General features: G+C 39.6%; 11 protein-coding genes across 11 annotated transcripts; 6 read left to right on the forward strand and 5 right to left on the reverse strand. All coding sequences in view use genetic code 12, as the record gives it.

The window, feature by feature from the left end:
• Positions 1-2,626: 2,626 nt before the first annotated feature.
• TCC1 (Tcc1p) lies at positions 2,627-4,972 on the forward strand (the record flags this gene model as incomplete). The annotated part of the gene is made up of 1 exon (XM_051752371.1): positions 2,627-4,972. The coding sequence occupies one exon, from the start codon at positions 2,627-2,629 to the stop codon at positions 4,970-4,972; it is 2,346 nt and encodes a 781-aa protein (XP_051611449.1).
• Positions 4,973-5,197: 225 nt separating this feature from the next.
• On the reverse strand, positions 5,198-6,250 carry KGF57_000031 (uncharacterized protein; the record flags this gene model as incomplete). The annotated part of the gene is made up of 1 exon (XM_051752481.1): positions 5,198-6,250. The coding sequence occupies one exon, from the start codon at positions 6,248-6,250 to the stop codon at positions 5,198-5,200; it is 1,053 nt and encodes a 350-aa protein (XP_051611450.1).
• A 182-nt stretch (positions 6,251-6,432) lies between these two features.
• On the forward strand, positions 6,433-6,663 carry KGF57_000032 (uncharacterized protein; the record flags this gene model as incomplete). The annotated part of the gene is made up of 1 exon (XM_051752592.1): positions 6,433-6,663. One exon carries the CDS (start codon positions 6,433-6,435, stop codon positions 6,661-6,663), a length of 231 nt encoding a protein of 76 aa, XP_051611451.1.
• Positions 6,664-7,049: 386 nt separating this feature from the next.
• On the forward strand, positions 7,050-7,406 carry KGF57_000033 (uncharacterized protein; the record flags this gene model as incomplete). The annotated part of the gene is made up of 1 exon (XM_051752703.1): positions 7,050-7,406. The coding sequence occupies one exon, from the start codon at positions 7,050-7,052 to the stop codon at positions 7,404-7,406; it is 357 nt and encodes a 118-aa protein (XP_051611452.1).
• A 484-nt stretch (positions 7,407-7,890) lies between these two features.
• Positions 7,891-8,904, forward strand: KGF57_000034 (uncharacterized protein; the record flags this gene model as incomplete). The annotated part of the gene is made up of 1 exon (XM_051752812.1): positions 7,891-8,904. One exon carries the CDS (start codon positions 7,891-7,893, stop codon positions 8,902-8,904), a length of 1,014 nt encoding a protein of 337 aa, XP_051611453.1.
• Positions 8,905-9,059: 155 nt separating this feature from the next.
• TIP120 (Tip120p) lies at positions 9,060-12,716 on the forward strand (the record flags this gene model as incomplete). Its single annotated transcript, XM_051752922.1, has 1 exon — positions 9,060-12,716. One exon carries the CDS (start codon positions 9,060-9,062, stop codon positions 12,714-12,716), a length of 3,657 nt encoding a protein of 1,218 aa, XP_051611454.1.
• Positions 12,717-12,718: 2 nt separating this feature from the next.
• Positions 12,719-14,080, reverse strand: RIT1 (tRNA A64-2'-O-ribosylphosphate transferase; the record flags this gene model as incomplete). The annotated part of the gene is made up of 1 exon (XM_051753033.1): positions 12,719-14,080. One exon carries the CDS (start codon positions 14,078-14,080, stop codon positions 12,719-12,721), a length of 1,362 nt encoding a protein of 453 aa, XP_051611455.1.
• An 89-nt stretch (positions 14,081-14,169) lies between these two features.
• KGF57_000037 (uncharacterized protein) lies at positions 14,170-15,225 on the reverse strand (the record flags this gene model as incomplete). The annotated part of the gene is made up of 1 exon (XM_051753143.1): positions 14,170-15,225. One exon carries the CDS (start codon positions 15,223-15,225, stop codon positions 14,170-14,172), a length of 1,056 nt encoding a protein of 351 aa, XP_051611456.1.
• A 235-nt stretch (positions 15,226-15,460) lies between these two features.
• FUM12 (Fum12p) lies at positions 15,461-16,939 on the reverse strand (the record flags this gene model as incomplete). Its single annotated transcript, XM_051753254.1, has 1 exon — positions 15,461-16,939. The coding sequence occupies one exon, from the start codon at positions 16,937-16,939 to the stop codon at positions 15,461-15,463; it is 1,479 nt and encodes a 492-aa protein (XP_051611457.1).
• A 265-nt stretch (positions 16,940-17,204) lies between these two features.
• KGF57_000039 (uncharacterized protein) lies at positions 17,205-19,103 on the reverse strand (the record flags this gene model as incomplete). The annotated part of the gene is made up of 1 exon (XM_051753363.1): positions 17,205-19,103. One exon carries the CDS (start codon positions 19,101-19,103, stop codon positions 17,205-17,207), a length of 1,899 nt encoding a protein of 632 aa, XP_051611458.1.
• Positions 19,104-19,532: 429 nt separating this feature from the next.
• KGF57_000040 (uncharacterized protein) lies at positions 19,533-21,965 on the forward strand (the record flags this gene model as incomplete). Its single annotated transcript, XM_051753473.1, has 1 exon — positions 19,533-21,965. One exon carries the CDS (start codon positions 19,533-19,535, stop codon positions 21,963-21,965), a length of 2,433 nt encoding a protein of 810 aa, XP_051611459.1.
• Between the last annotated feature and the right edge of the window lie 28 nt (positions 21,966-21,993).

The following is a 21,993-nucleotide window of genomic DNA, read 5'->3' on the forward strand; positions in this document are numbered from 1 at the left end:
AAAAAAAAAAAAAAAAAAAAAAAAGAAAAGAAAATAAAAGCGAAAAATAAAAAGAAAAAAAACAAAACAAAATAAAATCCAATGGGATAGTCTAATCCACTCATCCGTGGAAGACATACATCACTAATGCAGACTTGATCAAGTCAACTTTTCTCCTCTTCGTGATGTTACGGCTCATTGTGGTAGCAAAAAAAAAGTGTTACTGGGGAACTATGGAACAGTGTTGTTGTCCAGAGTTTCAGAGCTAAGAATATGTGTGTGTATGGTGTTCAACGATGAGTGTTTAGTGTGTGTGTCGTGTATGTGTTCTGTTTTTTATTTTTTTTTTTCTTTTAAAATTTCGGGTAGCGGTGTTTTTTAGTCTTGTGTAGTGATAGTGTATGCAATGTGTGTTATATTTTTACGCAAATAAGAAGAAGAAGAAGAAGAAAAAAAGGTTGTTAAATGTATTACGATATTGTACAAAGCTAAGAGCTGATCCTCTTTGTTTTCTTTTCTTTTATTTTATTTTATTTTTTTTTTTGTAAGTTCAACAGCTATTTGGCTTTTAAGAAGTAGTGCATAATGCAGTATTGCACCTGCTAAACTTAAAAAATTACTAAGTTAATACGTGGTAAGTATACGTTATATATACATAATATACAAAGGCATAATAAAAATTGAAACATATTTTAATATCAACATTAAATATGAAGTACAACTAAAAAAAAAAAAAGTCTCAAACGTCTAACTGCTTAAGTGAATATGCGTTTGTATTATAACTATTCTTCTATATTATTATTATTATTATTATTATTATATTTTTTTTTTTTATATTGTTATTTCTGGGGTAATTATTATTTGTGTGTCTGTATGCACATGAGAGCAAAATTGTTAATAATATTGTGTCAAGGTCCTTTGTCGTAACTTTACCGCCATCCGATAAAAATATTGCAGGAGGAGGAGACGAGGGGACACGCAGTTATGCAGTGTTTCCTACTTGTATTATATGTAGGTGCATCATATACAGTACAATAATAAAATAGAAAATAAAAGCAATGCATTGATGTAATGAATAGACAACACAAATAATTACATACATGACACACCGTTTTGTAAGCAAAAGACACAATACAAGAGAGAGAACATGCAATGACAACTGACAACAAGGGGAAAGCATCAACAGGGGGGGAGTATGAGGGAGCAATGATATATACATGTATATACATGTATATATATATATATATATATATACATATGTACAGCCACACTACTGACTTTATGAACAGAGATTAGGTTCTGTCTGCCCTCTTTCACTGCTCTCTCGTGTTGTACTTTTTGTTGAGTATCACATTTATTAATAGGAGTGCAGAGAATAATCGTACAGAAAGAAAAGGTACAATAGTTCATACATGATTTCATAGGACTGTAAATTAACACTTACTGCATAAAAAGACTTAACGATTGTGCAGAATATTATTGTTTTTAGAGACAATAAAAGATTTACACAAACTTCATTAATAGCTGAGAATGAACGAGATGAAAGAATAAATCAAACAATTTCGTCTAATTAGTTTTTGTTTTAGGGACATTAAGCACAACATACCCCAACACATACATCCTACATAAACCCAGAGAGAGAGAGAGAGAGAGAGAGAGAGAGAGGGTACTAAAGCGAAAGTAAAAGTCAAATATACAACATAGAAGCTGTTGCATCTTAGTATAATCTTCAGTTGCAAGTAACTCATACGTGCCCTATTTTTCATTTCACCATATGTGACCGTCTTCCCATTACTTCCACGGGTAAGTAAAAAGTCTAAATTTTTGTTTTCATTGATCTTTTCCATATTCCAATACTCTTTTTCTTTTTCTTCTTCTTTGCCATCATCAAAACAAAAATTGTTGAGTTTTAGTCCTTTTTATTCGTTTCATTTCTTTTTTATTTTATTTTTTTTTTTTTTTTCATATTTATTTTCTTTCAGTTATAAAATTTAGACTTTTTTTTTTCTCTCCGTGTAAGATAATATTATAGCTACTTATTATTTACTATTGTAAATTGGGTTTGATTTTGTGCCTGAAACTAAGACAGTATAGTATGTTTTGTATGATAGAATATAACAATAATAATAATAATAACAATAGGAAATGACTTACAAAATAAAAGCAATGCAAAATTAAAGATACACAAAACACAAACCAAACACAAACCAAACACAAACCATAAAAGAAATAAAAATTAAATAAAAAAAAAAAAACCAACAAACAGCAAAACTAAGCTGCACAACAACAACAACAACAACAAACGACTTCAAAAGCAGCAGCAGCAGAAAAAAAAATTCACACCAGCAGATAACTCAACTCAATAGTCCACCCAGGTTTATTTGACTTCATTCAGTAGAGTCTTTCATCTGACAGCAATCACACACAGATATACATATATATATATATACCTATTCACTACTACTGCAAACACAAGGGACATTTACTTCTCTATTTTGCACGCAAAACATACACATTTTCCCTTTATATTGCACATCACTTGCTACAACCACCACCACCACCAGCTACACAAACGACATCCGTCTCACTCCTTGATCTGTCATAAAACATCACATCTTTTCCCCATTACATTACACACACTTTCCTCATGGCAAAACGAACAGCTACCACTTCAACTACTAGTGCAGATCCATCCTCGCCTATGGTGAAGAAACAAACAATTCACAGTACATACGACACAGCAGCAATCGAAACTTGGGTCAAATGCGGTGAATGTGCAAACACCCTTGGCCTTACAAAAGAAGCAATCAAATCTTTTGAAAATGCTGTGCATCGAGATCCATCAAATATTACTGCCCTTTGTGGCCTAAGTCTATCACTTCGTGTTAATGACATCACTCAAAATGAAACTTTTGGCTCTCAATCAGCTATAGAAAAGATTAATGCATCAATCGATATGTTCCCCCATCTTTTACAACATCTGAACATATTCAAAGAATTGGCTGAATGTTATTTACTCATTGGTTTAAATGATCAAGCGCATCAAGCTATACAATCGGCCATACAATTATCACCAAATGATGCATCATTATGGTTGCTAAGCGCACAAACTTTGATTCGAGCCGGTGCAAGAAGCCATGCAGCCAACTCCCTATCACATTGCTTATCTTTACTACCACCCAACGAATCAAGCTATTCATCTCAAGACATTGAAACTGCTAGAGCTGCTCATGCTGAACTAGCAGCAATTGCTGCTGCCGATGGCAACATTGAAACATCAATAGCAGAACTCACTTCGACACTTTCTTTACCTCCACCACCATTATCCAGAATAGATGAACATATCGCCCTTTGGTGTGCATTATCAACAGCTAAAGAACGTGCTAATGACATCACTGGCGCCATTAAAGCATGCGAAGATGCACAATTGGCTGTGGGGAACTCTCCCCGAATCTTGATGACAAATGCGTACCTCCTATTACTTTTGAATCCTAAAGAAAATGCCGATGCTGCCATCACCATCTTGAACAAGATTGTCAACTTACCTGCTGACGAATCATTGATTAATGAAGGGACCGATTTCTTACCCTGGTACTTGTTAGGAAGAGCTCACTCTTTTGTGGAACGTCCAAGATTAGCTTATGACTCATACCAAGTTGCATTGAAATGTGCCTCAAACTCTCCAATAACATGGTTAGCAGTGGGGAAATTGTACCTTGAATTGAAACAGTTGCCAGATGCCTTGGCTGCGTACTCGCAAGCATTGAAATTACAATTGGATGATGGGTCTCAGGGTACTGCTACCGCATGGGATGGATTAAGTTGTGTTTATGAGCGTTGTGACGATCACTTGATGGATGCTTCAGATGCATGTAATCGAGCTGCTTTATGTTACAAGGCCATTGGCGATTTGAAAAATTACAATTACTTTGAATCCAGAGCTGACCAATTTGCTAGAGCTGCGAAAAACTCGGCGCCCGTGCCGGATTTAAGACAACCTCCCGATGTACCTAGTTTCTTATTGAGAGATTTGGTTGCTTTGGCACCAAATGAAAGAATAGCATTTACTCAAACTCAAAGACAATCCCCACCACAGCAACATGCACAGCAACATGCACAGCCACCAGCACAGCCACCAGCACCACACCCTCAACAGCAACCACCACAACAGCAACCACCAGTGAAACAAGAACAAAACCCTTCAGTACATCAAACACCATCTTCACAACAACAGCAGCAACCTCAATATGGGCCTCCCCCACCTCAATCACAATACGGCCCACCACCTCCATCTCAGCAACAGTATCAACAGACACCACTGTACCATCCATCTCCCTATCAACAACCAACGGTGCCGCAACATTTGCAACCCACACCTCAACCACCCCACCAACAACCACAACCACCACAATCGCAACAGCAAACTCCATCACAACCGCCATATCGCTCTGTTGCTCAACCGCAATACTATTATCCACCTCCACCACCACCACCACCACAACTTTCCCAGCCGCAGCAGTACTATTATGCAGCGCCCCCACCACCACAGTCACAACAACAAAACCAACAACAAAACCAACCACAACCACAACCACAACAGCAGCAGCAGCAACATCAACAGCCACAACATCAACAGCACTCACCACCACAACTTTCTCGTCCCCAAATGCTTCACGCCGGAGCTGGAGCGGGAGGTCCACCACCACCGGCGCCACCACCAGGAACTCAATATCCTATGGTTCCCCCCAACCCAGGAAGTTTACCACCACCACAGGGCACACGTGGAACATTGGGTGGTGTGCCCGGATACGGCCCAGGACAAGCTCCTCCACCGCCGCCTAATTACGGACTGTATTTGCCCGTACCTGGTATAAACAACGGTGGGGGAGGCAGTAATGGTGGTGGTGGTGCTGGAGGAAGTAGTAATGGCAGTGGCCAACAACAACAACAACAACAACAACAACCGTATGGATCGCCTACTTGGAGGAGGTAAGTGAAGGTGTTGAGTTTACGCACATGGATCCACTCGAATTCTAAGATAACTGGTGGGTCATGTATAAAGATATAGAATTGAAATTATTCATATTATAGTTGTATTAATACAAATATATGATATTACATATAATGGAAAAAGTACAGGACGAGCTGCAAATGGCATTAAAGCGACCACGTAATCACTTATCACTAAGGCAAGTCATCCATTCCAGAATCTACTCCATCAGACCAACCGCATAAAATCAAACCAGGTACCGCTGAAATGCTCAAATTGCAACTCAGTCAATGTCTTATCCAATTTGGTGTCCTTGATAGCACACGGGTACGCCACGTTCAAGACTGGTAGTAGATCAGTTAGACTATCGCCAATATACATAATATTAACGTCGTCGGTATCATCCATGTTACCTTCGCCAACGTTGCCAACGTTGCCATTGTGAATAGTCCCTGCACTTGTGCCCAAGCTCGCTCTTCCAGCTCTTTCCTTTTGGTATTCAGTTTTCAATTTGTTGACGTAGTCCAACTTGTCCTGAGACGTCCTGATTTTAGGTTGTGGTAGCCAATTTCCTGTCGTTTTGCCTGCACTATCGAATTCAAACTCATTAGTAACAATCTTGATCTTACCAACTTCAACCTCACTCTTCTCACTCATCCCGCTAATGCTTGACTTTGTCAGGAAACCATTTTGGCGCAACACTTCATCAATCAACAAACTCGTCCAGTTCACACTCAATACCACAACTTCAATACCCTGATCCATACACCTGTTCAAAAACTCAACGGCTCCATCGCGCAACTTCACACTTGGTGCCAGATGTTGACGGATTTGCAATTCAGTCAAGCCGCGAAATACCTCATCTGATTCAAGAGCGGTAATAGAGCTCATTTCTACAGGACCCATGCCACGTTGGAACTCGACGTAATCGTCAATTGTCATTTTTGTCGTCAAGCTATTGTTATTGACATTGCCATTCTTTGTTCGACTTGCGCCGAATTGTGACTTGTATTTCTCGTAGTGGGACATGTAGATATCGGTATAGTGAGAGAAACGCGGCCGAAGTTGCGGGCTGTTGATGTAGGGTACTTGGGCCAAGTATTGGATCGTGTCCTTTGTGGTTAACGTTTCGTCCCAGTCGCAAATCACCAAATGGGGGCGGGCGTGGAATGATAATGGTGAAGATGATGCGGTGGAGATATTTGGAGTAGTGCTCATTCTTGATATGCGTGATTTGGATTGTGGTAAATGATGCTGATTGTGTAGGAGTCTTGATCGCATTTGTATGCGTAAAAAGTGTTTGGTTCAGACGGACTTCACCAAACATTTTTCAATTTTGGCTAGATCCGCTTTCGAAGAAGCGCAATTAAGAAATAAAAAAAACAAACCTACCAAAACCCTTTGATCCTTTTTCTCCATCTTTCTTTTCCTCCATATCAATAGAGAATTTTACACATCATACAATGAGTTCAGACAAACAACAAGATACCAAAGAGTTCGGTCAATTGGGTGACATTGCCAAGAAACTTGAATCTTCTCAAGGAGGAGATGGTGTTGATAATAAAGATTTGAAAGCTCAAGCTGCTGAGGCTTATGGTAAATTTGAGAAATTGTCCGACAAGGAAAAGGAAGATTTGGTTAAGGGAGGCTTGGGTAAACTTGAAGGAAAGAGTGGTGATGCTGTCAAGAAGTAATATTACACATTTGGAGAGATGAGTTTTGGAGTTGAGAAGTGTGGTTGCTTATTTTGTTTCTATGTACGCTTAATAAATGTCAGAGACTGAGTTCGTATTTGGCAGCTTGTAGAACTGTTCAAATGGGTAGATGAATGCTGCTCCTAAAAATAGAGCCTTGCTCTATAAATCATACTATGTCTGACTATGGCAAAAAAAATTTCCTAGTTGGGAAAGTCAAGAACAGGGTGCATATTGCATTTGCCTTCACAACTAAGAACATCTGTTATCTAGCATTTGCATCGATCTAAACACCCACTATTCTAACAAGAGCCAAAATATATAAAACAAAACGCACTTACTGAACTTGTTGTAGTTTAAATCAAATTCGCTTATCCACATTAACAATGACATCCGATAAACCAGCAAACGAACCAACCACCAACGAGACTCAAAACTACTCCAAAGGTGATCAATTGGGTCAAAAGGATTTAGACAAGATTCAAGAAGTTGCCAAGGGGATATTAAATCCCAACAACGAAAACCCTCAAATCAATGAATACATTCAATCAACATTGTCATACATTGGTAATGCAATGTACAAGATGCAAACTACCAACGATAAAAATGCCACGGCCAAGGAGATTGCCGACGATTTGACTGCTAAATTTGAAAGTTGGAAAGAGCAACGAGACAAGCAGGAGAAGCAAGATACCGGCGACGCAAACAGCAACACAGATAAGAATGATGAGGAGAAGAAGTAATTTAGAGAATGACGTCTGTGTCTGTGTCTGTGTCTGTGTGAGGGGGGAGCGGAGATTATGAATGTATACAATCCTTATATCCATTACAAGTGGGATAAACTCGTAGCAGACTCAAACCATGTATTCAAAAAATCAATCTAGCAAAGACGGGTAAATTGGTAAAACATCAGGATTGGATATAATTATGGTAATGTTGAATTATATCCCACCCCCTAGAATGTATGTTTCATCTTTGCCGGTTTTATTATTTTCTACATCATGATAACACACATGTGAGTTATCAAGTAATGACAGTATGTATGTATATTTTATCCTATGTAGAGGAGTTGTTTTCAGAAAGAAAGAAATAGTAAGCTTGAGAAATTTTCTCTTCTCTCGTGGATAAATGCGCGCACTTCACCTTTCATCATTACATCTCATCTCTGTGAAATTTACAGTATCCAAAATAAGAAATATATCCCCGTGTCATTGATTTCCATAAATTATGAGTTCACTCCCAGCTTGGAAAAGAGCCGGTCTTAGTGTCCAGCAGAACAAATCTGAAGAAGATGAAAACGATCTACTCGAAACTAGAAGAATCGATACTGCCGATTTAACCAAGAACCAATTGAAAAAAGTGGGTAATAAACGTAAACTACAAGAAGCACTTGGATTGTCCTCATCGACATCGTCATCAGGTAAGAATATCAGTGCAGTTAACAAGAAGCCACCAAAAAGGATAAAGTTGCCCAAAAATGAAAGAAAACCACCACCGATAAAGGATCAATATACATATTTGAGACAATTTGCACACGATAGATCAAATTGGAAGTTTAACAAGCTGAAACAGAACTGGATCTTGAAGAATTTACACAGTATTCCTAATGAGTATGAACCGGATTTGGTATTCTACTTGTCTACTTTGCAAGGTGGATCAAGAGATCGATTAGTTGACGAGTTGAAAAAAGTGATTGAAAAATGGAATGCCAAGTATGAGGAGATGGAGAAGAAAATTGAGGAGAAGCTATTGAATGGTGAGACTGAAGATGAAGGGAAAGACAATGGATCGGAGAAGAAGGAGAAGGAGGATGAACAAGCTGACTTGAGCTTGGAATTTGTCGTTAGATGCAAAGCCATACTATCGTCCCTAATTGATGATCAGGTAGAAATTAGGGGACATCAAGAGGGGGAAAGTACACAAGCTAAAGTTGAAGTAGTCAAGGGGACTCTGGAATCGAAGAATGACGGACATTTGGTGAGTGAAGCTAATGCTGAGACGACCACGGTCGAGGTGGAACAAGATGAGAAGGAAAAGAAGGAAACGAAGCAAAAGAAGGAAACGAAAGAAAAGAAGGAAACGAAGGAAAAGAAGGAAACTAAACAAAAGAAGAAGAAGAGGGAGGGGAAGGATAAAAAAGACAATGAGAAGAAGGAAAAGAACGTCAAATTCGAATCCCCAAAAGAGTCAAATGACGCTACTGATACCTCCAATTTGATTATTAATGAGGTTGAAGTGTGATTCTATATATAGATCTTCAAACTATATCAATCTTTCAAATGACTTGTCATTGTAGAAATCTTTTTGTAGTTGCCAAAAATTTCAAAATTTGTGCGGCAAATTAGCAAAACACACATTTCATGACAGACCATCACACGGGTCCTCCTCATTGCACAATGCCCGATATAAACTTTGACGTACTTCAAGACAGAGCCATTGATGTTGATCCTGACATCAGGTTTATGGCGTTGGAAGACCTTCGTAAATTTCTCACTGATGATGCAACCACAACCAGTCGAACTGCCATCAACCAACACTTGAACAAAATGATTCCCATTCTTTTGAAAATGTTGAATGACCCCAACCCGGATGTACAGAACCAAGCTGTCAAGTCATTTGAACCTATGGTTAGGTACTTGAGCAATGATTCCATCGTCAAACTAGTCAAGCAGTTATTTGCATTGGTTCAAGAGAGCAACAACAAGAATTCATCTTCGTCGAGAACTACAACAAGCTTTAGAAGCTTTACTATTTCAATACCCAACATGGCTTTAAGATCCTTGTTTGTACAGTCCAACTCTAGAGCCAAGTCAGACTTTGTTTCGGATAAGTTATCAATATCCAACTACAAATATGATCGTGAGTTGGCTGAATCTATTATGAAATATCTTGTGCCATTAATTTTGGAAAATGATACAACTATTGATAATATTGAGCTATTGATTGACTTGATTAATGAACTAGGCTATGTGCTTGTCCAAGGGGAGTTGGTCAAATTAGGAAGGTATTTTATCAATGTTGGATTCAATGAGCTGGGATTCATTGGGAAAAAGGCAATTGTTGGACTCGATGGGGTAACAGTGTTGATTCGCGCTTCTATTGCCATTGATGACTTGGTTGATGAAGTGTTGGTCCAAGTTGAACAATCGAAATTGACCAATAAATCATTTGTTTTGTACCAATTGTTTTCCGTCATTTTGAAAAGAGGAATCAAGCCTACCAAAGTTGACCAAATTTACAGTATAGTTGACCTAGAAATAGAGTCATCCATTACAGGCAGTGATGATGAAGACTTGGATTATGATTTACTCGAACAACAAAATGCTTTAAAGGAAGAAGCATTTACGACGTTGATTGACTTGGTGAATGAAAACTTCTTATCAACAAAGTACAAAAATGAGGTTCTTTCTATAATCACCAAGTTCCTCAAGTATGATCCTTTGCATGGCGATAGTGATGAGGATATCGACTCAGACGGTGAAGATGATATTGTATTTAGTGACGACGAAATTGAAGCTGGCGATGATCTGGATTATGATAACTCGTGGAAATTGAGAGCAAAAGCTACCATATTAGTCCGAGCTTTACTCTCAGGCTTCCCTGACACTTTGGAGATCTTGTCAAAGCAAGTCTTGCCAATATTGCCTCTCAGTGACTCAAATGACCAAGTGGTGGTTGAAGCTGCCAAATCGTGCATTGCAATTGTTCAATCCACATCCCCACGTGATGCTCAAAATGTTTCGCCAATAGGTCTGATATTGCGCGACCGCTTGGAAGATGTAAAGGAGGAACAATTGCCGTTGTTTCTTCGCATCGTTGAAAGTTTAAACCGATTTGATAATGCGTCATTGATCGAGTCCACTTTTGCTGTATTGAGCCTGCGGAATATTGTTTCTTCCGGCTCGTTAGATTACTTGCAATTCTATTCAAGTGTGTTGAAGTTCCACGACAACCTCGATAGCAAGATTATTGAACGTATCTCGAGAGATATTGCTACCAATCTCGATGACAAGTCATTCAATTTGATCTTGGAAACTTTGAGATGCCTTGGTTTACTTTTGAAACATAAAGAAGCTTCAAAGATCTCAAATATTGATGGAATATTAAGCTCGTTGACAGACAAGGTGGAGAACAGTAAACAATACCCTAGTGATTTGGTACGCCTTGCAATTATTTGTCTTGGTGAAGCTTTGGCCAGTAACTTGACTTCATCAGAGGGCAAGATTTTAGAAGTTTTCAAAACGTCGATTGGCTATGAAGGAATAAGCAAGGTAACTATTGACGTGCTTAAGAAATTGTACCATTTGAAGAACGTACCAGAGGATTATTCATTGTATATTATTGACAAGTTGACCAACTATCTCCTCTCTAGCAATGAAGCCACCTCATTAGCTACATTGTCATTATTGAGCATGATTATTCAAAAGTTGCCACCCAAAAAATACGACGGCATAATCACCAATTTGTTGCAGTTACTTCAAGTTACAAGCCCATTAAACTATCCGTACATTTTTCTGATTTTCAATCACTTGTCAAGGGAGGTGATACAAGATGACGAATACAGAGACCCATTGATACAAGTATTAATCAGTTTGGTTAACGACAAGAAAATAAATGGCGACGACAAGTTATTCTTTCAATTGGTTTCAGCTGCATGTCAATTGGACAATTCAATTTACTCTCAATTGGAGCAAAACTTGTCACCAGGTCTCCAAGTGACACCAAAAATTTTGGCTGTTTGCACGGACAGTCAAACAAGACAAGAGTTGATCACAAAGAGACTGAATGAGTTTCAAAAATACTATACTACGGACATCAACAACCCTCAATTTGCATTTGTCATCCTATTTTTGGCTTATTCAAATAGTGATATACCAGGTTTACTGGTTGATTTCTTAATTGGGCTTCTACAGAAACCCGCTTTCACCAACGATGCCAATGTCCAAGCAGCCTCAACTGCATTAGGGTTGCTCGCAAAAGACAATGCCACAGCTTCAATTGCACGGATCCTCGATGTATACAAGAAAGAGCTGCTGTCATTAGTTCGAGGTTCCTTAATCGACTCTTTGAAAATGGTTGTGGAGCAGTGTGACGAAGAGCAAAAATTATTGCAAATATGGCACACAATTTTTGGATTACAAGTAGATTACAGCCATGAATTGGTTCCTGAGTTGAGGAGATCTGGTGAACTTCTTGGCTCAATTGCAACTTCAATTGGCGAGTCAGAAGTCAGGCAAGTTGCCAATGATCAAACAGATTCAAGAAGAATATATCTCGTTTTAGTGATTTCAAAGTCGTTAATAAGTGGTCTTGAACTGTCCAACTCTAATGAAAAGCTATTGACAGATTTGGTTACCGCGTCCATTAACTGGTTAGACATTGTTGATGTTGATATAAGACAAATTGTTGTTGGAAACTTGCTAACTGGTATCCACAGTAAACCAAATATCATCTTGCCCCTTTTGAACAATTTGATCTTGCCTCATTTGTACAAGCAATTGACAGCGGAAAAGGAATTCAAAAAAGTAATTACTATGGGTCCATATAAATACGTTCTTGACCAAGGATTGGAGATAAGAAAGCTATGCTACGAGTTCATTTACTCCATATTGGCTATTGACGAAACTACACTTGCCAAGTACAATATCGATATTTCACTGATTGCTCGTAACATTATTGAAAAGGGGTTGATTGATGACCAATCGGATATTATACTTCTTGCTTGTATGAACTTGCTGAATTTCCTTGATTTGCATGAAGCACAATTTAAAGAGTTGATAAAAAATTCCAACCAAGAGTTTACGTCCAATTTCATCAATGGATTGAATACTCAATTGAACAAAAAATTGTCGGCAAAAGCATCAACTCAAGAAACCGAGAACCACCAGGAACGAGTCAAGTCTATTATCAAGTTGTCAAAGAGGATCAATGGTGTGATTGAAGAATTACACCCAGAACTCAGCGGTACTACTGACTTGATTGACGCTTGGAACCAATATCACAACAGTGTCAAGCAGAATTTTGCTGTATTCTACAATAGTGCAAAAGTGTAGCGTTATGTATTTTGAGTAAATAAATAACTGTTGATGCTTTGTAATGTGCTTCGCTGCGGATTTATTTTGTACAAATTGGATAGCTTGCCCAAATGTTGCTTGATCAACAGTTTGTTGATTGGTGGAGTGTGATCAACTCTTTCCCAATCAAGGTTGAAGTAAAGACAAAGCAAAGTCAAGACTAAGCCAACACTTAAATCTTTACCAGTACTACACAATATCAAGATTGGCGATTGTAAATCAATCTTTGCGATGATCCCCGACATCAATGAGCGAAGCATGTTTGATCCTTTTTTGGTGCTGGGGATGGGGTATTGAAGAACTTGTTTGCTGGAATTGTCATCCTTGTCCAACACTTTGACACTGTCATGTAGCACAATTGTGTTGAATGGAAGACCATCAAAAGGTACATCGTTCGTTATTGAGCCAAAGTAGATACCAGTCTCACCAACTGCTTGCACCGTCAAGACTGATGAAGTATCACTTTTCAGCAGGTTTTGTATAATATCCACCAACTCATCATCGCTTCTCCATGATGGTATATACCCTGTTGACGAGTCAATTACTTGATCGATGACCGACCAGAATTGATCAGCACCAAAACCAACCAAGGACTTGGGTACCCATAGCTCGTGATCATCGGCCGAACCTTGAACGTAATCAAAGGTAACTGTTGTTCCATCATCGCCTTTAGTTGTGATTGTCTTGTGCACGGGGACTTGTTTTGACACTGACACACAGCATACGTTGAATTCATCGTCCAGCAACTCCTCACTAGGACAGCCGGGGTAGAAGAACCTTGGAATCAACGGTTTGTCTAGCTTATGAGTGTCTTTATTGATCAAGCCCAAGTCCTCGACATTCTCAACAAATTCTGGTATCAACTTCTCAATCGAATTGTGTTCACTTCGTGGTACAATCAGGGGAGTTCGTAACCAACTTCCCTTTGGCGACTCACCAAACAAAAGAGTATTTACAACAGCACACCATATAGGAATCGTCTTCAATAATGCATCGGGCATGGGCTTTCCTCGTCTTGTTGAATCGACAATCAGGATTCCTCCATTTGCATTGATTATTGGTAAAAGATGCAAATTCAATCGCCGTAGTGAAAATGACCACACGTTGGTGTGCCCGTCAGTGGATTTAAAGTAACAGGATTCATCTCGATGAGCCGGTGGAACGTACCATAGCCCACATCGTTCATTTGCGACCAAAGGTAACTGTAGTTCTTGTTTAACGAGATTGGCAAATTTCGCGTCGTGAATGATCGACTGTAGTCTATTGGTAAATGAAAGCAGCGATTTCTTAAGTTCTTTAGTTATAGTGTTGATATCATTTTGTTGATTAAAGAGTGGATTCATTGACCAAGAGATTGTCTTTGATCAATTTGGTATAAGTTTTATTGTCAATCAATATCTACTCCTTATACAAAAAAAAAAAAAAACAAATCTCATCGCCCCATCTTTCTTCGTTGTTTTTCCAATGCCCGCCGTTTTTCTTCCTCCATTTCTCTGCGATCCTCTCTTTCTGCATCCAACCTAGACCTCAACTCTTCTTCCAAAACATCAGCACCGGTTGCTTCCATGTCGTCGTCATCGTCATCGTCGTCGTCGTAGTCGTTGTACTCATAATACTTGCGCTTTCTTCCTTTGTTAAACATTGCCCAAATTTCGTCGCGATTGTATCCGTCTTCCCCAACGCCATCTTCCTGTTCTTCATCAGATACAAGAAAGTCGCTCAAGTCGTCATCTTCGTCGTACCTGTTTCCATGAACTTGACGCTTGTCCAACAGCTTTTGATTGAGTCGTTCTTGTATTTTAGCATTCGGTTGTCTTGCGGGCATGGGCACCTTGGGCAAAGGCTTTCGAACAGGTAAACTAGGTCTCAGTTGCTGTACGGGTTTGGCTTTGACTTTTGTTGTGACTTGCCTGTTACGACGACCGTCAGTTGTAGCTTTTGTCGTCGTGGTGGTGGATGGTTTATTGCTAACAGTTGCAGTCTTCTTTGGAAGCGATTTCCGGGTAGACGGTTCAGGGGACATGCTCTTCTGAGATATCTTGATGGATAACTTATCATGATCGATATTATTTGCTTTTTTCATTAATTCGTTAAAGTTCAATTTCTTTTTAGCTGCTGGTGGTGGTGGTGGGGGAGAAAGAGAAGGAAAAGGAGGAGGTGATGACTGTCTCCAGTTAGGTTTAGTTGCTATTGTCGTAGAATGTCGTGGCACAGAATTACCCGATCTAGGTTGCTTGCTTGACACATTTGCCTTGGAGCCCTTAACCACCCCTTGCTTAGCCTTAGATGCCTCAGCTTGTTCCCTTTCTAGCCGTCGTTTTTCCTTTAATTGGGTCACTACAGGATCAACGTATTTGTCACCGGTGTTACTTCTGTATGCACTTACGGCAGATTTCGTTTTGTTTATTTCATTGTTACTTTGTGGTTTAGATGGAGGTGGTAACTTGCCTCGTTTTTCAATTTGCTGTAGAAGGGAGGATAAGCCCATGCGTTGGTTTGATTATGGAAGTGTGGTTGACGAAGCTGGTAAGAGATTTTTTGGCTCCTTTTTTTTTTGCGCCTAAAAATATACGCACGCCTCGGTTTGGAAGGTAACCTGTGAGTGATAGAGGAAGGAGGATGCTACAAGATATCACCTACAAGAGCTTTTAACTAAGTTTCAAGTAACTTTCATCTATAGACAGTATAACAAAGACTAAAAAAAAAAAAAGCTCTTCTTTTCCTTACTTTGGACCAATCATCAATTCTGGTCTAACCCATTCATCAAATTCCTCACTACTCAAAGCTTTCAACTCCAAAGCTGACTCTTTCAAAGTCAATCCTTTTTTGTGAGCATTCTTGGCAACCTTGGAAGCAGCGTCGTAACCAATCTTTGGATTCAAAGCAGTCACCAACATCAAAGACTCGTGCAAAGTCTTTTCAATCTTGTCTTTGTTGGCAACGATTCCATCAACACAGTGTTCTCTAAAAGAGTTGGCACCGTCTGCAATCAATCTAATTGATGACAACAAGTTGGCAATCATGACTGGTTTGAAGACATTCAATTCGAATTGTCCCGAGGCGCCCGCAAAGGTAATAGCAGCATTGTTACCAAACACTTGACAAGCAACCATAGTCAAGGCTTCGTTTTGTGTTGGATTAACCTTACCAGGCATAATTGATGAACCTGGTTCGTTTTCAGGCAAAGCCAACTCTCCGTATCCACATCTTGGACCAGATCCCAAGTATCTGATATCGTTGGCAATCTTGAACAAAGAGGCAGCAATGGTGTTGAGTGCACCTGATGCTTCAACGATTGCATCATGAGCGGCCAAGGCTTCAAACTTGTTTGGTGCAGTTTGGAATTCGAAACCAGTCAATTTGGAGACAGCTTCAGCAAATTTGGCATCAAATCCAACTTTCGTGTTGAGACCAGTACCAACAGCGGTACCACCTTGTGCCAAATACAACAAGTGAGGTAAAGTGTTTTGAATTCTTTCGATACCATTGGTAATTTGTTGGGTGTAACCGGAAAATTCTTGTCCCAAAGTCAAAGGAGTGGCATCTTGTAAATGGGTTCTACCAATCTTGATGATATCTTTAAACTCATCAGATTTTGCTTGTAAAGAATCACGCAATTTTGTCAATGCAGGAATCAAGGAGTCTTTAATCTCAGTGACAGCGGCAATGTGCATGACAGTTGGGAAAGTATCGTTTGATGATTGAGACATGTTACAGTGGTCATTTGGATGAACCGGCTTCTTTGAACCCAACTCACCGCCCAAGATTTCAATAGCCCTGTTGGAAATGACTTCGTTTGCATTCATGTTGGATTGAGTACCCGAACCAGTTTGGAAAACAACCAAAGGGAAATGGTCATCCAATTTACCTTCAGCAACTTCAGTAGCAGCTTGTTGAATTGCTTTCGAAATCTTTGGATCCAATTGTCCCAAAGCTTCATTTACTTGGGCTGCTGATTTCTTTTGAATACCAAAGGCTCTCACCACAGGAATTGGCATACGGGCTGCTGGACCACCAATTTTGAAGTTCATTTTTGATCTGGCAGTTTGAGCACCATAGTACTTGTCATTTGGTACCTCAATTGGACCAAAAGCATCAGTTTCCGTTCTCGTGTCTTTGAAAGTAACCGCAGAAACGGTGAAAAATCTCAACTGGGAGGCTGATCTTGTGTTGATTGCAGTTTTGGTAAAAGTTCTCAACATAATTGATATAGAAGGGTGAATTGGAGTAGAGGAAATTGGAAGATTTGAGTAAACGGGGGGTTATTCCTGGGGTTATGTCAAGTTTTTTTTTTTTTTTTTTTTACTTTTACTTTTTCTTCTTCTTTTTCCTCTGGCACCCTCTTTCAAGCTTTGTGTAATTTTCACTCTCGGATCATTCAGGGAATAAATTTTATTGGTCAGTCGATTTTACGAAGAAACCCGGAAGGGTGGGGAAGACACTTTCTAGGACAACTATACAGTCTACTTATTTACTTACAGTCTGTAGACCTTGAATCCACTTGTGTTTTTTGAACTCTCGCGTCGTTGGCCAATCCCAGTCCTTTTTCAGCTTGGCTGCTTGATGATGCTTTATATGCCGCAAAGCAAATTCCTCCGGCAATGTGTCCAACAAGCAAAGAATGGTGGCTTTTTTCGGTTTGAAGTTGAGATCAATCCACCACTTTATGATTTTTGAGAGCTCGGAAATGTAGCCAAATTTGGCAAGTAACGAGATGTACAGCTTCCAAAGATCATCACGAGGAAAAATGCCCATTGCTTTGGTGTTAGCTTGCACATTTTTTTGAAACTCACGAATTGCTAGCTGAGAAACAACCAATTTATCGGTAACTCTGACATTTTCTGATTCTTTGGCAGTGTCTAGAAGAAGCTTTAAACACGCGGCACTGGGAAGATGATCTTTGTCCAAAACTTCCTGCTGGTAAATTTCGAAAAACTTGACTGTGTCATGGTTGGAAATGTAGCTGAGAAATGCCACTATGAGTTGCATTGATTTGACAGGAGATGTATTATATATGTGTGTGATACACTGCTCGATTGAATCAAAGTTTCGATTCTGATGTTCTTCATCACACTTTTCCCACGGCAACTCAGGGATGCTCTCCTCTTGTACTTTTCTGCGCTGAAGCAATTGAATGTATTTCACCCGGAATGTGCTCTGCACTATCGTTTGCTTTGAGTTGGACACCGAGCAAAACAACTCTTCGAGAAAGGTAAAGTCCTTTGCAAAGTGTAAAAACTCGAAAACAATATCAACTGTTACTTTCACCTTTGAGCTGTATATCTGTTTGAACAACATCTTTACACGTTTCTCATCCATCAACTTTAGATACTTCAATTTTCGAATAAAGAATAACCATAACGTCGAGGAGTAGTCAAATTGATTACTAGCTGTCTTGAAGGAGTCGACTGCCTCGGAGGCGGATCTTGAGAGATGGATTTTGGTAAGATAGTATACCAACGAGTCTTTCTTCGAGTGTGTCTTTTCCATGAAAATCTTCTCTGCAATGCGAAATATCAGGATACCTTTGCTGTATGAGATTCGGGACATCACAAGGGCTATACCTAGGTAGCCTTTCAAAGTTAGAGATCTCCCATGTTTATTTCTAATCTGTGACATAAGCAACTCTTGGGCATTTGCGATACTTAGGGGATCAATTTTTTGATATCGAAGCGAATAAACAGCAAGGTTCCAAATAATATCATCAATAAATGCATCACCTAAATTTATGTGTGTTCTGGATAAATTCAAAAAATCTAGCGTCGTTTGATAGATGCTCAATAGACTGCGCAGCTCAAACATTACAGCATAGTATGTCAAATTGTCCAACATAGCCTTTATTATGTATGGATCCTTTTTCATTTGCGTCATCAAGTAGTATATGTTATGAGTCCATAGTTCCAGTTGCACGAGAAACTGCTCCTTGAATTTTGGGCTTCGTAGTAGAATATCAAACAAGACAAATGCCGGAGTGTTCTCCGTCACCAAGGACAAACTTGAGGTTACTGATTTCGAGCTGCAGGACTTTATCCACGAAATCAAGTCGTCTTCTGTGTAAGGCTCTTTAATATGCTGCGTGACCAAGCAAAAGCATTGAAGTCCCGATTGAAGTGCATCATTATGTGGAATTGCAAACTTACATTGTATACTCTGGCAATCAAAGCTACGGTCTTTTATGTGTCCCAACTGAGCTATGATCAGACTAAAGTATTCAAGGTGTATCTGCGGGACTTCTTTCTTTTGCTTCAAACATTCAATAACACACAACATATGAAACACAATCGCCTCCAATAATTGATGTATTCTGTGCGGCGATAGTTTGAATGCCGGGTTTTCACTTACCAGAAAGGGCTTGAGTGATTGCATCGCTTTCGAGTAGAGTGGAGCGTGCTCAATCTTGGGGACTAGCCTCACCTTGCTTTGCCCGTGTTGCGTTAGTTTGTGGTATAGACCGGTCGGTAGTCGCTCCGCTATTCTATGACTCAATATCGAATTATATCGAATGGAAGTTAAGTTGATTTGTTTGAATATAAATGACAGATACACTCGTCGTTTGAAGCATGTTGTCATATTTTTTTTATCATAGCTATTTGTGCTGAATCACGTTGGCATCTCAAGCAGAATAATTTTTCTTTTCGAGATTTGCAAAAGAATCAAACTCTTTCACCGCGTGTATTTGCCACATGTAATGCGGAGGTGGTGTCAACAAAGTAATTTTAGTACTTGCTTTCTCATTTCAACTTGACAGAGTGCCCTGCTTTCCTTAGAGAAGAGAAGTATTCATCTCTCAGGATTATGAGTGATTTACCTACCCAACACCACAAGCAATTATTAAAAGAGTCCGATCTAGATGATAACAGCAATCGTCGAATAAAACGAAGGAAGAAAGCACCGCTAGAGGATGTCAGTAGAGTGCATGGCGTCCAAGAGCCCCCCGGGGACTCCGAAGATTCAAGCGACTTTGAGGATGTCAGCTTGGACGCAGAAGGTTGGGAGTCTGACGATTCTGATGACTTTGAGGAAGTATCTTTTAGCAGCCCTGGTCCTGTCAATAACATCGGGAGGGAAACTCCACATAATCCAGACCAGTTGATGACATTCAAACTAGACACGTCTGTAAAGGAGCCAGAGACAAAGAGAAAAGTCAAGTTCATCAGTAACGAAGAGCGGGTACGACGCGTATTGATGCACAAAATGTACATTGTGTTGCTACTTACCCATGTTGCTATTCGTAATTCATGGTGTAACAACAAATCCGTATCGAAGTCACTAAAACAAGCTTGTGTAACTGGTCAAATTTCGCAGTTGCTAAATGATGACAAGGGAAGTGATAGTGTGAAGTCAAGAAGATTTCTAGATGGCATCAAAAAATTGATGGGAATATATGCTGGGAAATTTCGTATAACATCTCAAGGTTTGGTGAGGAAAAACTGGGAAGAGTTGGGGGTGGTACAAGACTCCGAAATTGTGACCAAGAAGAAATTTGCAACGTTGGTTACAAACTTTCGAGGGAACCGAGATATAGCTGCACAGGGCTTTGTGTGCCTTTTGAGAGGGTTGGGGTTGAATGCTAGATTGGTTGTATCCTTGCAACCACCAGATCACACAATAATTACAGAAAATTTCACTTCAAAGTCAAAGCGCAAAACGGACCAAAACACAAAAGATCGAGCAGACCTATTCAAATCGAAGTCCTCAACAACAGCAAGCAAATTTGAAGACTCAGCTTATCCAATTTTTTGGGTTGAAGTTTGGGATAAATTTGCCAAACATTGGGTAAGTGTGGATCCAATTGTGAAAAAAAAGATTGAGATTTGTTCAAAGAGAAGGCCTAGCTCATTTGAACCTCCTCCTGGGGATGAAAGAAATCAGCTAACTTATGCAGTGGCGTTCGATAAATTAGGAAGAGTAAGAGATGTTACTCGGCGTTACTCGATCAACTATAATGCTCGTGTGATTAGGAAAAGAATAGAATTCAAGTCGGATAATGAAAAAGATTGGTATGATCTGGTATTGAAATCGTGCCAAAAAACTCAATCAAAAAGTATAGTAGACATTTTTGAAGCAAAGGAGTTCCATGAGCGTGATTTGGCAGAAGGAATGCCCAATAACATGCAAGCTTTTAAAAATCATCCCTTGTATGCTTTAGAATCTCAACTAAAACAAAATGAGGTCATTCACCCCAAGGACGATTCCAGTGTTTGTGGAACTTTTAGACCAAAAAGTGCATCAGCAAAGCTACTACCCGTTTACAGAAGATCATGCGTACAAAAGCTCAGGTCTGCAAGAGCATGGTATATGAGAGGCAGGGTTTTGAAAATTGGAGCAACTGCTTTGAAATCGAAGGAAAAACCAGGACCGGAGGATGAAGATGTGCGATTGTATGCCGAGTACCAAACAAAGCTATACATTCCACCCAAGATTGAAGACGGGATAATTCCAAAGAACCCGTACGGGAATATAGATATTTACACAGACACAATGATTCCAGAAAATGCCACACTTGTTAAAACAACAGAACAGTACACCATAAAAAGGTTACAAAAAGCTGCCACTTTACTAGGAGTAGATTATGCTACAGCAATAACATCATTTGATTTTACACAAAGAAGCAAAGGAACGCCAAATGCGAAGGAGGGAGGCATTGTCATTCACAGGGACAATAAAGAGGCACTTGAGCTCACGTTGCATCATATGATTCAAGAGGACGAGGAAGCAAAAAGGGTCATGGTGGAAATGAATGCATTGCTGAATTGGAAGTATTTCTTGTTGAAGTTGCGATTGAAGCAGCGATTGAATAGGACCCATGGAACTATCGGAGAGGAAGGAGATGCAGCATTGTTGGAGAATGAACACATTGCAGAAGGCCCTCTTGTTCATGAAAATAACCACGTGGATGATGATAACAACGCGTCTGAAGACGACTTTGGTGGTGGGTTTATTGTGTCGGATGACGAAGGAACAGAATTGGTCCACGAGGAAGATGAAGTTCAGCTGGGGAATGTACTTGGAGAATCTGAGATTGGAAGAAGAGAGCGACGATCCAGACGTAAGCACGGGTACAAAGAGCTTAGTGACAAAGATATCGATGGTGACGCCGAGATAGAGTCAACCAAACAGAGACAAAAACGAGTTGACTACACCGATTCGAGCTCTGCCTCAGCTTCAGAGTTTGAATCAGATGACGATGATGAGGAAAGTTTGGAATTTGAGTACGAAAGTGACTAATTATGCACGATGAGCAAACTCCTTCCTC

This window comes from Candida theae (genome assembly GCF_024610275.1).
Source record: "Candida theae strain CBS 12239 chromosome Unknown scaffold26, whole genome shotgun sequence".
In the NCBI taxonomy this organism is placed as follows: Eukaryota; Fungi; Ascomycota; class Pichiomycetes; order Serinales; family Debaryomycetaceae; genus Lodderomyces; species Lodderomyces theae.